Genomic DNA, 16,793 nt, shown 5'->3' on the forward strand with positions numbered 1-16,793 from the left:
TAAATGTCAGCACAGGCAGGCAAATTCCCCCTATCAATCATTATCGATGTAATCAATTAAAGGCTTTTCACACAAGACAAAGTGCTATTCAAAAATGAAAGTATTGATGATACTGATGAAAGACGATGGCTTGTCTTAAAAGGGCAATTTCTTAACGACAAAAGCTCCATGAGCTGGTCTATTCACCACTCAAAAGGAGGTATACATTGCACAGTGGATGTGATCATTATCCAGCTACATAATTCACTGTGAATTTCCTCTATTACCCATTAATTCAAGCCATTAAATATTTCACATAGAAAAGTTTAGCTGACAGTGCCTTCTTTCAGGCACAACAACATCACACCCACAACATCATCAATTTAGATAATGTATACATGCGACATAGACACCAAATCAGCATTCCCTCCAATACATTTTTTTTTTTTCAGGGCATTGTATTAAGGCTTTCACTGCCATCAGCAACCATAAGCTAAACATGTAAATAACGGGTTATCAATACCTCTACTTTGAGGTTTGAATGAGTTTTAAGCCAAGGAGATAGCCCTTATAGAATGCTGAAGATGAGTCAACCATATTTACAGAAGAGTATGGTGTGTAAACAGAGGTCATCCTTGATGCAAAGACATTATGCATACAGAACATCGGAGCATTTATTAAATCGACATACCTAAACACGCTTTGACATCTTGTGTGTACACTAATAGGAAGCAGACAGCTTACCCATAAGTACTGCGCATGCTAAGCATAAGATATTAGCCTGCAGTTTATAGACAACCTCACGATGGCCTGAAAACAAAACTGGAGGCTAGCATGTTTGTGCAGTGCCAGTAGCAGTGCAGTAGTAGTAGTAGTGGTAGTAATGCGAATATAATATCATTAGTAGTATTACTAGTAGTGAAATAAGTTTGAAGTAATTTTAGTTATGGTATTAATTGAAGCTGCGGTAAAAGTTATACAAATAGCAGTAGTACTAGAAGAACTAATAGTAATAGCAGAAAAGCAAACATGGTTTAATAACATGAAAAGTGATAAACACTGCAGCAACATTAATAACACAGGTATCAAAAGTGAAATTTTTATCATCGTGGGATAAAAGAAGTCTATTAAAGTGGAGTTGCAATAAAGTAGATGTAGCAGTGATGGCAATTGTAGAGTCATAAAACCACTTGCTGAAATGAAGATGAGAGAGGTGGTTTGTGTTGGTTTTTAGGTAGCTATTGATAAAGTTATTACAATAAATTATGATATGAATGTCTTACCAGAACATGAGATAGGCATCATTTTCCACTGCCTCCGTCCCTGCACTCAGGATGTCGTCACTGCAGTTTATGTCAAAACTTGTGAATGAGTTTCCCTCATAACCTGTGGAAACAGGGGGAAAAAAGGAAGAAGAAATTGTAACATTAAAAATTGAAAAATGTAATCCTTGATGGTTCTGAACAGCAACAAAAGTATTCCATCACTAGCAGCTTCTGATATTGTCTTGTGGATATCATAACATTGTTCAATGTTGTTGAATTGTGATTGATTTAAAGATAAACAGAGAAAAAAAATCAGTTATTCCGTATCTTTTGCTTATCAAAGCTGGTAGAGGAGCACCTCATAATTTCATATCTCTCAGTTGTAGCAAAAAGATTGACACACTCATTGTCTTCAAATTTTGATGGCTAATGACGGACACTTCAATTCAAAGTCATTAATTTGTGAAAAACGTTGAAAGGAAGAAAATAATGGATCATCTGTCCCCTGTAATTTCCATTTTGGCTTAAACACCATGCAAAGTTGATTCTCTGATCTAAATCATACAGAGGAATAAAACATTCAGGTATCAGACTACAGGCCGGTCTCTGTAGTATGACTCATATAGACCATCACCTACATTCGAACCATGGTTAATTCATAGAAGTCTCAAGGACGCAGGTTGCTGGCGCAATTTTCAACACTTCCAAACTGTAATGATAGTCTTATTCCGGGCTTTAAAAGTTTAACAGTTCAGATCTATGCATGCCAAGTAAATTGACTATTGATTGATCACTTTATATTCCTCCAACATTTGGGAGTTCACACCTCACTTATGTCAGATGACACAAATACTCGCTGCATAGAATACATAAATACTTCCTGTCATAGAAAAATGACACATGTGAAACATAAGCAGAGAACATTCACGGAAGATAATGAATTTCGCCCAACTGAATGAACGTCTATCTACACCAACATAGACTCTGCCTGTTAGAAAATTATCAAATATATATCTTGCAAGATTGAAAACATGACAAATCCAAAGCACAAGACCGTTTAGAATTTGATACATACTGTATTACTGTATCATAAAGATATTTACCTAGCTGATCCCGACACATAATTTCATGCAGCATTGCTATATACTGCTTGGACTTGCAATGCATATAAATAGCTAGGTCCTCTTTTGCACAAGATAATATTGCTTCACAGTCATTTGAAAACTTATTTAATATTCAGCCAGCTTCCACGCAAGCTGCAAAGTATTTTACTGTAAACCACCTTTAGTTTTTTTTTTTTTTTTTCAGATATACCATATACATGCCCTAAAATCTTCTGTAAAAGATTTAACAAGCACTTCAGACATCATTTATCAGGTACTGATTTTGTCAGCACAGGTTGACTACTGATGTAAATCTGTCGTGCCAGTCGAAGGAGCAGAATGAGACATTTCCTCTTTGAAATACACCCTTTATGTCTTTGCAACTTAAGGCTCATACCTCTCAACTCGAGGGTTTGGAGTGAAATGTTTAAGCATGCTCCTTGGTTTGAGGCACTGAGAGAGTTTTGCTGTGTTGTCAAAAATCTGATATGTGCAGCCTCAAGTCAGAGTTTTCATCAACAACCGGAGAGCTTGTCAAATCTTGTCCTCCCAGGTAACTACTAACAATGCGATTTGGATTGGACTCTGACGCACAGGTTTCAACAATTTTAGATTCACAAAAGCTCCAGTGCAGGTGAAGGAATTGCAAATGACTCAGACCACCCGAAAGAAGCATCCATATCCCTTATTGGCAGGCCCAGCATCCTCTCTCCTCTCTCCCTCTCTCTCTCTCTTCTCCTTTCGCTCCGGAGTTGATCTCGTGGCGGGGGATTGTGCAAAAAGTTGCCACCGCAGCCATTGTGGGCCTATCAGTCTTGTTGGCAAATGGCGCGTAGCCAGATTAGGCTGCAAATATTATTGTCAAGGGGCCTCCACAGCCAACACTCTGATGAGATATCGGCAGGGCAACGCCATCCTTTGGAGAAATCCGCACTTCGTCTCCTGTATAACTCCTTCCAGGATTCCTTTCTCAACTTTTCTGTTTTCTACTCTCTCTCTCTCTCTCCTCACTTTTTCTCTCTTTTATTTTCTTGTCTCACTTCTTTTCAATCTAAGTTTTTTCTCTTCAATATCACATCTCAAATCCCCAACTGAATGAAAATCTGAAGTATTCTACTGATGTTTTGACAATGAGGAACAGAATCAATAACGATCGATGTCAGCAGGCAGCAGCAATTACAAATAACTTTCACTTGCGGAAGTTAAACAGGAAGTACAACTCTTTGTTGTTACATTGTAAATATAGAAGGAAGGGAGTTGGTTGCTCTCTTAGGAAAGCCATGAGCATATCTAATGACAGCAAAAATGACTTCTGAGTGTGATACCAGTGTCAAAATAATGCATTCAGAAAAGTGCGCCAGATCGATCTGCTTACTTGTACAGAAATGCGATGATAAAAACACAACTTCCACGTTCAATGAAGGTTTCTTCTGTTGCCTTCAGTGAAGTCGTATCATTTTGAGGTTTTGTTAATTCATGACTGAGGATCAAATGCGGTGATCTCTTATGAAATAAGCAACCATGATGTATGAGTAGCTTATCATTTTGACATCTGCATGATGCATTGAACAGAAAATCTTCAGTCTCCAAGATAGAAAACAAAAATTCCATGGCTGTACATCATCTATATTACACCTACTGATACCATCTTATCAAGCCACCACTTACAAGAAGTACTTATTTCTCATATGAGGCGATAGATGCATACTACTTTAAAAGACAGAAAACAAAAAATTCATGATTGTACATCATTTCTATTACACCAACTGATAACCTCTCTTTAAACCACCACTTACAAGACATGCTTATTACTCATAGAGGCAATAGATATCCACTACTTAAAAAGTGGACATTTTTGTGTGAGTAAATTTGTGCACAAGAAAGACAAATTTTTCATGTTTTTTATTTCAGCAAAATTTAAGAACGGAATAGCATTACATACAACATGCCAACAGCTCATGCGTTTTTTGTTTTAATGCTAATTTTGTGTCATGCGAAATGCATGAACAATTTTCACATTATGAAAATTTCCACTTTTACAGTTTAAATTCCTCATAAGTAAATGCGTTTTAAAAGCATGGTCATTTGGCAATTACCCCTACAGTGGTGATCTGACAAAGGGATAAGGAATAAACAATAAATCAGTATATATGATAAGAACATTAATGATAGTTAAATATGGGCTTCATATCTTGATATTTTATCACTTAATTTTAGGATGTAATGGCTTCTTGCAAGTCAGCTGTTGCTGAGTGTTAATTTCATGCTTGTTGAATTTTGTACAAAGATCACATTCTTCAGCTATATTGAAAACAAGTCCAACAGGTGCATGTACTGCACGTAATGTCTACGTGACTTGGCCCACAGATAGAAAAGGTTCGTTGTAATGAGACAGTTATAGTTCACTTATTTATAACAAATTAAAGGTATGGAAAGGTTATGTGGTAAACATGTGAATAATATCAAACAGCACTTTCTCTTAAATATTCTTTTCCTTCTTTGGAAAGAATAAACACTAGCTGGACATTCAAAGCAGGCAAAGGATCCTATACACACCATTTTTTATGGAATACACAGTTTTATTTGGAAGCAATCCACTGGCTCGTAAATGCCTACATCAGGCCACTTCTTTCAAATCATCGTCACCGACTACACACGCAGCAGCTTGCATTGTTTAACCATCTGTTTATGCAGTCTGTCAAATCTCAGCTGCGTGGCTCACATGTTTCTTCTTCTTCTTTATTTTTGCTCTACTATCCCATCAAACTGTCTCCCCCTCCCCTCTCTTTGCCACATTCTGTTCTTTTTTTCCATCTTCTGTATCCTCCCTGGCTACATTTAGAAATATAAACAAGACTTTGGCAATATTTATGGCCTAGGATTCATCACCTTTAATGGACCAGCCCACAAACAACTCTCAGGACTCAGCAAGGAAATTGCATGTAGGCCAGCTAACGTGGGAGAGAGAGTATGGAAGCACACAAGTGTCATAAAGAAGAAAAGATTGTAATTCCTTGCCTTCTCATCTTTGCATTACTTTTCAAGTCCAAGAAGGCCAGAATCTCAGATCTTGTCTCCTTCTTGCCTTCTTGGACTGAAAAGTGCAGAAGTCAAAAAGTGACATCACGCCTTTTCACTTTCCGTCCTGAGAAGACGAGAGGACAAGATCTTACTACTTGCAGGGTGTTTAACCCAGTGAAGTGGTCCCACCCAACCTCCAACATGACCCCATGGAAGACCAGCTATAGCAGCTGAATAAGGGCTATCCAGGCATATCTTCTCAGGTGGAAATGAAACAAACAAACGAACAAACTTGCCTTCTTAGAGCTAAGAGTGGAGAAGAGGAGAAAATGAGATCTATAAAGACTTTACCTATAGATGCAAAATTGCTTTAGACTTTGAGAAACATAGAACAGATGGTTACTGTAAAGCCATTAATCTTCAAACAAATGACTGCTTCATATAAAATTTCTTTACACATGAATGTTTTCTAGGTGCTACTTGTTCAGTGATAAACTGAAGAGCATCTTGTTTGGCGCTATCAATCTACTCTTCATTTGTTTGTATGAAAGCTAAAATCTTGACTGTTCTGCCTGTCCATTGTTTAATCCAGGTGTCTTGATATTTTGTCCTTTTTCTAAACACCTGGCACTGTGACACCAGTGATACAACAGGTGCAACAAGGTGTGACACAATGAAATAGCAAAACAGGTGCAACATGTAGATTGTTATAACAATGTGCCCATTGTCACAGCATAAATATAGCTGCTTATTGATTTTGCCATCTGTCAAATCCACAATGAAATTGATACAATTGCGCCATATATAGATACTTCAGCCAAAAATAGAGATGTTTACACAGTCACACCATCACTGATGTTGGGTAAACAAGCTCCTTGTTATAAGTTACATTCACACAATGCTCATCATTAATTGACAATAGAAGTGTGGTTACCTACCAGCGACCCCCACTGACCCCCATTTCATGCTTACAACACATCTGCACACAGACATTTATTTATGAGAAGTAGTCTGGCTCTCACATGATTCAAACATATTGTTGTTAGTTATTAACTATATTTACATGGGCTCTGGTAACTTTGATGCTTCACAGTGCCTTTATCATTCAGTGTATGTCCTAGTCAAAAGATTTCCTCATGTTAGAAGAAGCACTGCTCTAACTTAAGTTACCTAACTGAGGGTTCTGTTCACACCATCCCTAACTTAAAGTTAGAAACCCTTGGGGCACCATTACCATCAAAATTAGCTATCTATAGAATGTAACTTTAAGTTAGGGCAGCTACATGTGAACCTGAACTGATACTTTTACCAAGCTCATGAATCCATTTCGTGAAATGTACACACAAAGAAACATTCTCAACAAACAACTCTAAAGTTTGTCTCACCTTACACCTCCTTTAGTCAATGACCTGACATTCTTAATCAAAGGTCATGCAAACTTTTGGCTTTGGTGCTTGCTTAGTTTTGATTCCCGAGTTCACTTCAAATTACCTTTCATCTATCTTACATACCTTACTTGCTTTTATCTATGCTTTGAGTAAAAGCACTTATTTCACTTTTCTTTTCTTAGACAATGCAACAAAGGACTTGATAGCAACAACACAGTATCCTCAGAGTAGCCAATTTTTGTCAAAATTTAAACTGAAGGCAAACTGAATCATGGAATGGGTTCAAGAAACACACAGAAAAATACAAATTATATCATCACAAAAAGTCTGAACAAACTGTGATTATCAGCATACCTGTGAAGACTTGTGGAGCTTTGTTTCTTTTCATTCTGGTATCCCAACATCTGAAAAGAAATAAATAAAGAAGAATGCATACTACAATGTTAAAGAAATGTATAAACACCTGAGAAAGAACACACAAGTGAAACATTATGTCAAACACAACAGAAATAGAAACAACCTTCACAATCATGATAATGTCCAGGGGGGTGTTTCATAAAGCTGCTCGTAAAGTTACGAACAACTTATGAGCGACTGGAGATCAGTTCTTGTGCTGAATTATGGAAATTCTGATAAGTATAGCACAACAGAACTGATCACCAGTCGCTCGTAAGTCGTTCGTAACTTTACGAACAGCTTTATGAAACAGGGCCCAGGAGTATCTTTGAAAAATTTTCCATTCGTTAACGCCATCTACTGTCATTACCAGAGATATAGCATTAAAGATCTTCCATTCATATAAATTCTTGAGTGATATTAAAAAAGCAAAACAAAACAAACAAACAACTAGAAATGTCGCTAAGGCGACTGGTATGCCTCCGCCATAATGCATGATTCTCCCAATAGGTCTATAGTACATGTAGACAATGTGTGATTACATTTTCACAAAATTGGCAAAATATTAAAATGACAAGTTGTCACAAATGTGTTGAATGTTCATCTTCCTTGACCTAGGTTTAATTGGATGAATAGGAGAGCATGTATTTGGGGATTTAAGGACTTTAACTTGACTTTGACCCATTCATAAGTTTATGCATTGAGTAATTTTCATGGTATGGAGAAAAAGTGCAATTTCTGTATTGAAAAGTTCATTGTTACCATTTTCATCTGGCCTTTGACCCTAAAATTCATAGGATAATCACTGTCAGGCACAACATGCATAAATATGTAGTAAGTTTCAAGATAACTTGAGCCACTTCTGAGATATGGAGGAAAAAGTTAGTTCAGCACTTTCCCTTGATCTTTGACCTTTTGACCTTTGAGGCAAACAAAAAAAAAAGAAGAAAAAAGAAAGCATCCAGAGAATCTCTATTATGTTATACATGCATACACCAAGTGTAAAAAAAAAAATGATAATCCTGCTGGCATTGCATAAATGAGGGAAATAGTAAAATTTTGAAGTGTTGCCCTTGACCTTTGACCCCTGACCTTTGACCCACAAACCCTAAATTCTCTAGATAATCACTGCCAGTCAGCACATGTATATATACTATGTTCCATGAAGATACCTAGAACAATTTCCAAGATACGGAGAAAAAAGTGAAGTTTTAATATTTTTTACTTGACCTTTTGACCTTTGACCTTTGACCTCATGACCCCAAACTTTCACCAGAGAATTTTAATTGGGTAATACATGTATACACTAAGTTTCAAGAAAATATCTTCAGGCATTGCATAGATATGGTGGAAATAGTGAAATTTTATGTATTTGACCTTGACTTTTTGACCTTTGACCTTGAGCATGTGCACCCAAAAGTTGATAGGCACAACTTCACCCCCTAATACACACACATGCCAAGTTTCATTAGGATACCTCAAAAGGGTTTTTAGGTACGCTGTCCACAAAATTCATTACGGACGGAAGGACGGACGGACGGAAAGACGGACGGACGGACGGACGGACGGACGGAAGGACGGACGGACGGACGGACGGACGGACGGACAACCCGAAAACATAATGCCTCCGGCACCACTTCGTGGCGGAGGCATAAAAAACCCTGCAAAACTCCCATATAAAAACATCAGATCACAGTCTTGGGATTTCTATTATTTTATCTTTTTAAACGGACACTATGAATTCTTCCTCCACCAAACAAGCTGCTGGTTAGACACACTTGAAACCTATTTCTGTCTCACTGAATAAAGGACGACAGTCTTGTATTGTGAAGTGTTCGAAAGCACCTCAATTGGCTCTTTACAATCTTACATCACCATCACCTACATCGTCGACATTCCACAATAGTATTCAATGATGTCAGTTCAGCGTGCCATTTAAAGTTAAAACGTACATGAAGACTGAATGCATTTCATAAAGGCAATGGGGGAAAAAATGAGGTCATTTGGAAGAATACAACCTTAGTTTAACCCTAACAACAAACAGACAGCATTTAAGCCCTGAATACACATATCTCATGTTCCCAAATTCTGTGATTCAATGTTTTTCCCCCTACGCTTGGTAGAAGACCAATTTATAAATGACAGCTCCCAATGGGAAAAAATCTCCTGCGGTATTTGTCCTTTCTTACAAAAGTGATACAAAGCTAAATTCCCATGCATGCCTTCACTATACACATACTGTATTTGAAAACCCTGCCTATCAAATGAGACACAGCTGCCAAGGAATAATTGTCATGACAAATCTGGGTTAAAGCATTTTTGCTATATCTAACAGCAAAAGAAAATCGATCTGATCCTAGTGCCATGAGACAAAACAGCTGCCCCTTTACCCCCCCCCCCCCAACAAAAAACAAAACAAAGAGGAGAAGGAAGAAATGAACTTGGAAATGACAAAATGATTTGAGATTTAACCAACATACTTGAAGATTACCATTAACCCGTTGAGAACGAGCTGATTTTGATTTAACACACATTTCCTACACGGACAACTGCCCGAGTATACTCAGGACTGTTTCCTATGGATACCTGCCAAAGTATACCCAGGATTAGTCTTCAACAGGTTAATGCTGAATCACTAACAGCACATACACAGACTGAGCTCCATGCACTCCATTAATTCTTCCCTGCCAAAAAGATCTTTAACCCTTTCTACACCAATGAGTAAAATGTGCATGAATGTCACAAACAAACCTATGAGCAGGTACGGTAATATAATGTGGCACGAAGAGGGTTAATCATCGTCTAATGCATCCATTATGGAGGTACTCTACCCATCTTCTTCCCTTACAAAGACAAATCTGGATGACTAATAGGAATGATTTCTATGAAATCTGATTCGCCCATATTGGCTTGAGAGTCAAGATTCCAAATCTGTCCCTACATTCATTCCTATTTCTGGATTGGAAGATATGACGTAAGCAATTATTGATATTGTATTGTATATTCCTTGTATTTCTATGTATCTCATAGGTCTGTGTAATGTATCTGCATACATTCCATACCATATATGTACCATCGTCTTCTATGTATGCATGTAAATAAATCAAATTTCCAGAAAAAGAAAAGAAAGTTGAATTGAATTGAATGGAATGCTGTACTGAAATCAGACCAAATATCAAGACCAGTTTTTCATGCTATCTCTGCATCTAGGGAAACTGTGTTCACCTGTTTTTGTCTTCAAACATGTGACATTCAGACACATTTCATTCTAGTCACGACTCCATTTTCCCCCTCAAATCAATAAACAAAAGACAAAAAATCATTAAGAAATGAAATAATAGAAGGAATACTTAAACATTTTCCCACTTCATTCTGACACCAAGCATTTCAATCAGGTTTTTTTTTTTTTTTTTTTTTTTTGCTGATGATTGATTCAAAACATGATAATCACAAAGTTGAATAAAGCAATTTACATTGCATCACACATCACAAGTATTAATGGGGTCCCTTTTCATCAGCAGTTGTATGGAGCTGGAACATGGCAATTATACACATACAAACATAACATAAACCTTTCGTTGTTGTTTTTTTAATGTATACATGTGAAGTATACAGGCAAGGTTAAAAAATATACCATCCTCTGGTATTAACTTAAACAGAGGACTTTTATGGAGATTCATGAAACTGTGAAGTTTATTACCAAGCCTTAAATTTGTTTGGAGATGATTCCACAGTTTTACAGCAAAAACAGAAATTGGATAATCGCTAATCGATTTATATATTTCAGGGACTTTATTCAATGATGTTTTTTCTAAGTTTTAATAAATTCTCACTTTATTCTCTTCTAACCTGGAAATTCCTCCTACAGGAAAATGAGCAACTGTATGAAATATTGGTACCTTGGAGGTGAGATAATCCACGCCTTTTTGTCTGATGTCAGTACATAGAATTTTGATAGCTGTGTGTAACTAGGGCTCCTTATACTACCCCAAGAGATTCAGATTTGCTGATAGAGGCTCAGAGGCCTAGATATGTATATGAACACCTGTCAGGTGCAGTACATGCTTACACTGTAGACATTGAAACCTATCATCTATCTCTCTATACTTTTCTCTCTCTCACACACACACATATAAAATATACTGTACACATATATAGACTTTTCTTTCATCTCTTTTCATTTCCTCTCTCTCCCTCTCTCTAATCCACTTTTATATCTCCCAATCTCTCTCCCAATCTCTCTCTCTCTCTCTCTCTCTCTGTCTCTCTAATACATTCTGTATATACTGTAGATATTGCAATTTATCCGCTGATCCAGCTTTTTTTTTCTTTTTACTCTTTCCCAGCATTTTTCTCTTTTTTTTTTTGGACTATCATTTTCAGTCTGAAAACATACTCAAAAAACAACCTCAACAACAACCTGGCATTTCCAAACAAAGGGCATACATTAAGAGCTAGTTAAAAAACAACAACAAACAAACAACTGTAGAAAAGATATAGGCCCCATTGATAAAGAGATATATGTTAACAATAATCTGAGGTAGATATGAACTTCTGCCTGAGATATATGACAAGATATATACAGCTTTTATTTGGTATTTTTTGGCTAGAATAAAATGTATTTACATTCTACCTATATGACAATCAAGAGAGGGGTACATTTTCTTTCTCTCTCTACTTAAGCGATGATTCTATTGGCCATGTATGGGCAGATTTTTAGTATTCCTCTAAAAAATGCAGTATTTACATTTATTGACCTAAAAACCTGATCCCTTATTCACTCTCAATCACCCATCATGGGTTATAATGTGTTGGATTATATTACTACATGTATGTTAATGTTTCCTTAAATGATGCTTTGCATTTACTGGTCATGTACACTGTAAGGGCATGCTTTACATTTTTCTGCTGCAGAAATTTGTAACAAGCTTTCAACCATTATTATTTTTGTGTGTACTCATAAAGTTCCTTTAATGCCAGAAATAATGTTGAGGGAAGGATGTCGGTTCACTTTTTTCATTTTATTCTTCACATATGCCTTTACAAGCCCAAAAGGCATATTTCCGGTGTTCCTTTTGTAAGATATCACAGACTCTTAGTCATTGTTTACCTCTAATGAGGTTTCTAAATAATTGCAGACTGTGAGAAAAAAATAACAACAATGCGCCGAAGAAGGGTTTCTGAACCATGTCAGCCCTACAAATTTGTCATATTTGATAATGACCAGCACACTGGCTTGCCAATATGCAATGCTCCCATCAATTTGAGTACTTAGAAAAAAGAATGACAACAGTGAAAAGGACTGGTCAAATGACCAATCATGAACAATTAACACACAATTGTAATGTGAAAGCATAAGATGGAGTACCTGTCACGCATGGGACACTAATGGGACGAATTTGATTGAATGTCCCTCACAACCCATTGTGTCTGGACCTATATTTGGATTCCTCATTACGTAAAAACAATCAATGTGAGGTTAAACAGAGAATGAGAGAGAGAGATGAAAGGGAGAGAATGTGTGTGTGTTCGTGTTAGTTTTTTTTTGGCAAGGCATGTGGACAAGTTTCATAACCAACCTCCAAAATCGATGTAATAACCTCGCCGGATATGTTTGACATTCCAGAGAGGCAATCGCAAATCTGCTGAAGGAATCTTTTCAATCATGAGAAGGCACATGTAATGTGCAACGTGATCGAAAAAATCATATCAAACACACCTTGTTTGGGATGACATGGTTGTCTCTATGGCAACCATGTGCACCTCTTAAAGGGGAATTCCATCTAGATATTATGTTGCTTTGCATGAAAACAGAAAAGCCAGAAAAGTGGGTCACACGAATTTATGAACTGTTAAAGCTTTGACAGCAGGACAAATTGGCAAATCTGTGTGAGGCAGCTCTCCATTTCATTTGTACACAAAAGTCATTTTTCTCACAGAGATTTTTTTTTCAGATTTGTTCTTGGAATATAATATAAGAGCAGTATATTTTTGCGTTGTCCTCCTCAGCAGATACGTCCTGTCTGTGCCAAAACGTGTAAGCAAAAACAAAATGAGTGCAATTTTGTGTATAAAATGAATGACAATTGCTCAACATCTAGATCACACAGAGTTGCCAATTTTTCTTACTTTCTAAATTCTATTAATTCGCAAAGTATTTCGTGTGTCTGATTGCCCCCCATATTTTCACTATTCTTCTTCTCTGATTTTTTTGGTTTTCATACAATGTAACATAATATCAGGATGGAATTTCCCTTTGAGCATTACAGGCCACCTTTTTGCTGCACAATCAAACAGCAAATTGAAACATTTTATGCAATAATTTATTTTACCAGCTTTTTGCTACATGTGTCACATATACACTTTCTTACAAATGGGACTTATAACCCCATTAGTCTTCAAAGGTACTAATATTTACCGCCAGATTGAAAACAAGGAAAAAAATCCATATTTTCCATTAGCAGCATGCACATAATCATGCAGTACCGTCCAGACAGAAAACCAATTACTGTCACGTATTATGGGGCAGTGACTACCCTCAATCAATATTGTTAGCTTGTCACAATTCTCACTCATTACTATGGATCTGTGATCGGTGGAAGTAAATATTATCAAAAGATGACCACTGAATTTAGAATAAAGCTGGAATATCCATCATTTCAATTATCTTTAATCAAACCCAGAAAATTCAAGAATCTCCTCTTAATAAGGATAAATGAGCATATACATCAACAGTTTCATAGGTTTTAGCCTGGATAAGGGATTGAAACATGCCTAAAGCAATTTGGAAGGCAAGTCACATATACAAATATAATTGGAGATAGGTCACACTGAACGGACTGCATTATAAATGTCAAAGATTTGCCTCATTTGTCAGGAGTCATCAAGCAGGGAAATGTGAAAAATATGTTTGTACTCACTGTTTTATAAGTTAGTAAATTGATTGCTTTATAAGAAGAAGAAGAAGAAGAAATTTGAATCATCTGTTGAGAGGTACGGCTTAGACGTCATGCCTTATCAGGATGAAATGGTTTTGATAGCAGCTTCAGCAAATTCATATTTTTTGTGTGTGACAAGAAACGTCTTTGCCAAATTTATATTTTCCCATACTTTTAACACAATGGTTACAAATCTAGGATTATTGAATAAACTACATATTTGTATGTATTTTAGAAATCAGGTATATCGATGTGTCAGTATACATATATGTATATATGTATACATATATATATATATATATATATATATATATATATATATATATATATATATATATATATACATACATACATATATATATGTAATATCCCTCCAAGCATACATTCATTAATATATACATGGAAAGAAAGAGGTCATGGATGCATACCAGTAATTAATGTCAAATGCATTCTCATGGTTGTATCAAACTTACAATCCATCACACATCTTCTTCAAGGTGACAAACAAGAAGATGCATGACATGTTGAAAATTTGGTGGAACCGTTAAAATTTGTTAGGCATTTACGGATTACTGATCTTTTCCTATCATTATTTGTGTGCTGGAACCAACACATGGAATAAAATACTAGTACTCATCATATAAATGCATGCACGTGTGTTTACATTATATGCAATTGACTTAAAAAGTCATAGGGGACCGTGGCTACTGCTGCAAAACAAGCAGACAAAAACAAACAAACAAAACAAACAATCATCTTGTAGATTACTAAATTGGCAACTCTGAATTTTACTGCATATGCTATTCTGGGTCTGGGTGAGGTTTCAGTTGGGTTGCTTTAAGGTCTCAAAAAGATACATGTGTGTGACAGCCATGTTATGATATCCTTTTTGAAAAGTTGAAAGCGTGTTGAATGAAAATTGACAAAGCACCCAATCCATTCAAAACACTTGCAAATTAAATTCATAATCTATGGCAAAAGGCACTGTCCACAAAAAAAAGTGTGGAAGGTAAGTCAATTATAAACAAAATCAAAGCATTTTAAGAAGCACAAATTTCATGCATAAACAAGAACAGAAAGGGTAAAAGACACTTAGGGAACACTTCCAGGAAATTGCCGAGAAAAAAATACTTGTGGTGGGTGATGTACATGTACAAGCCCATCAGTGACAATGGATCTATGTAAAGCCACCCAATTAAAATGCAAACCATCTACAAACCCACGCATAAACCGCACACAGATTTAAAGAAATCAGCCAGTCAGGATCTGACAGGTTTTGATCAGCAACGCCCGCCGACACGCCAGGCTGACATTATCATACTCCCGCCCTCATGCAGTTCTACGAAAATGACTCATCTTTATTTATCACACTCTATCCTCACTGAATGCATAATATATTATCTATCTTTCTTTTGTTCTGCCGCCAACTCACCTGACTGTTCCATCTTTGGAGGAGGAGAAGACTGTGAATGGATTCCTGTGAGCAAACTTTACACCTGACAATGGACCACTGTGACCTGTGCCAGAAAGAAGGAGATGCCAACAGATAAAAGAATATTTACATACACATAAATATACATGTCATGTTTATCACTCATTGACACATATATGCATTGACAATGCATTTGAAATGAAACATAGATCTTACTAGATGAAGGGTGATGTATGGACAAAAGATTGAATGAGGTTACTAAGAATTCCATAACAACACTCTCTCCTTTTTCCTGACTTGCAGCTTGGGAAAGAAAATACTTGAGGCTATATCATTGCCTTAGGGTATCACAATAGTTCCATTACAATGGCTAATCAACAAAAAGTTCTGCTAAACATCACACAATTTGGTGCAAAATTTTCATATGTCACTGGTTTTGGAATGACACATTTGCACTACCTGACATCCATGCTTTCACTACCCTGCACCATTGTCATTCCTGGATGTAAAGTCTTAAACTTTCCAACCTTGTCAGTTATCTTCTATTCTCGATATTAATTCCTCCACTTCATGAACCAGTCACCACAACTGCTGTATTTTCTGCAAATACCAGACACAGCAAAATATCAATTTGTGATGGCTTTCCCTTTTCGAACCCTTTCTTACAAGCAAATTGCAAATGTGTTCTCATACACAAATGTTTCTGTGCATATGCTTACCCATTTGATAGTGCTTCTGTACAGATACCTTCTTCATGTTAGCTATTTATCATCTGCCTTTCCTTCTATCAAATCTGTACATAGAATTTCAAATTGCACACTTTGGCTGAATATAGTGAGTGTTATCTTTTCTGCTTCATTTTTTGCCACTTCAAGGATTAAGAATACTGTCAAAGGTATACGAGGTAATTAGCTGCATGTTCTGTGTAAGGCATATCTTTCATTGGAAAAATATTGGACAAATCAAAAATTGCGTGGCAATTTCCTTAGAGGTTAAATTTGCACAGGGCAACACACAATGACAAGTCCACTGTGTTTTATGAGGCAATATTGTGCCATGTGACTAATTTGCAAATGTTGCGAGACTTGCAAATACTGTGAAAATGAAATCCTCACAAATTGTAGACTGTACACAGTCATTAACTGTAATTATGTCTTTGTAATAAAGCCAGAGTCATATTTTTCCTCATAAACTTTGTCCAAATATATCGTTGATTTGTCCATGGCCGACTATGGTGCAATATACCACATCCATACACTCTCCATCAATTA

General features: G+C 36.5%; 1 protein-coding gene across 1 annotated transcript in view; it reads right to left on the reverse strand.

Moving 5' to 3' along the window:
- Positions 1–1,117: 1,117 nt before the first annotated feature.
- The window catches only part of LOC139712416 (WD repeat-containing protein 89-like), a 79,986-nt gene continuing 64,310 nt past the window's right edge, over positions 1,118–16,793 (reverse strand). Inside the window, exons 4-6 of the mRNA XM_071624237.1 lie at positions 15,523–15,607; positions 7,111–7,160; positions 1,118–1,365 (exon numbers count right to left, since the gene is read on the reverse strand). Of these exons, the coding sequence (XP_071480338.1) occupies positions 1,259–1,365; positions 7,111–7,160; positions 15,523–15,607 (242 nt within the window). The 3' untranslated portion in view covers positions 1,118–1,258. The remainder of the gene's footprint in view (positions 1,366–7,110; positions 7,161–15,522; positions 15,608–16,793) is intronic.

Source organism: Diadema antillarum, unplaced genomic scaffold (assembly GCF_040938485.1).
Source record: "Diadema antillarum isolate AM-2024a unplaced genomic scaffold, OU_Dant_1.0 seq00001803_RagTag, whole genome shotgun sequence".
NCBI lineage: Eukaryota > Metazoa > Echinodermata > Echinoidea > Diadematoida > Diadematidae > Diadema > Diadema antillarum.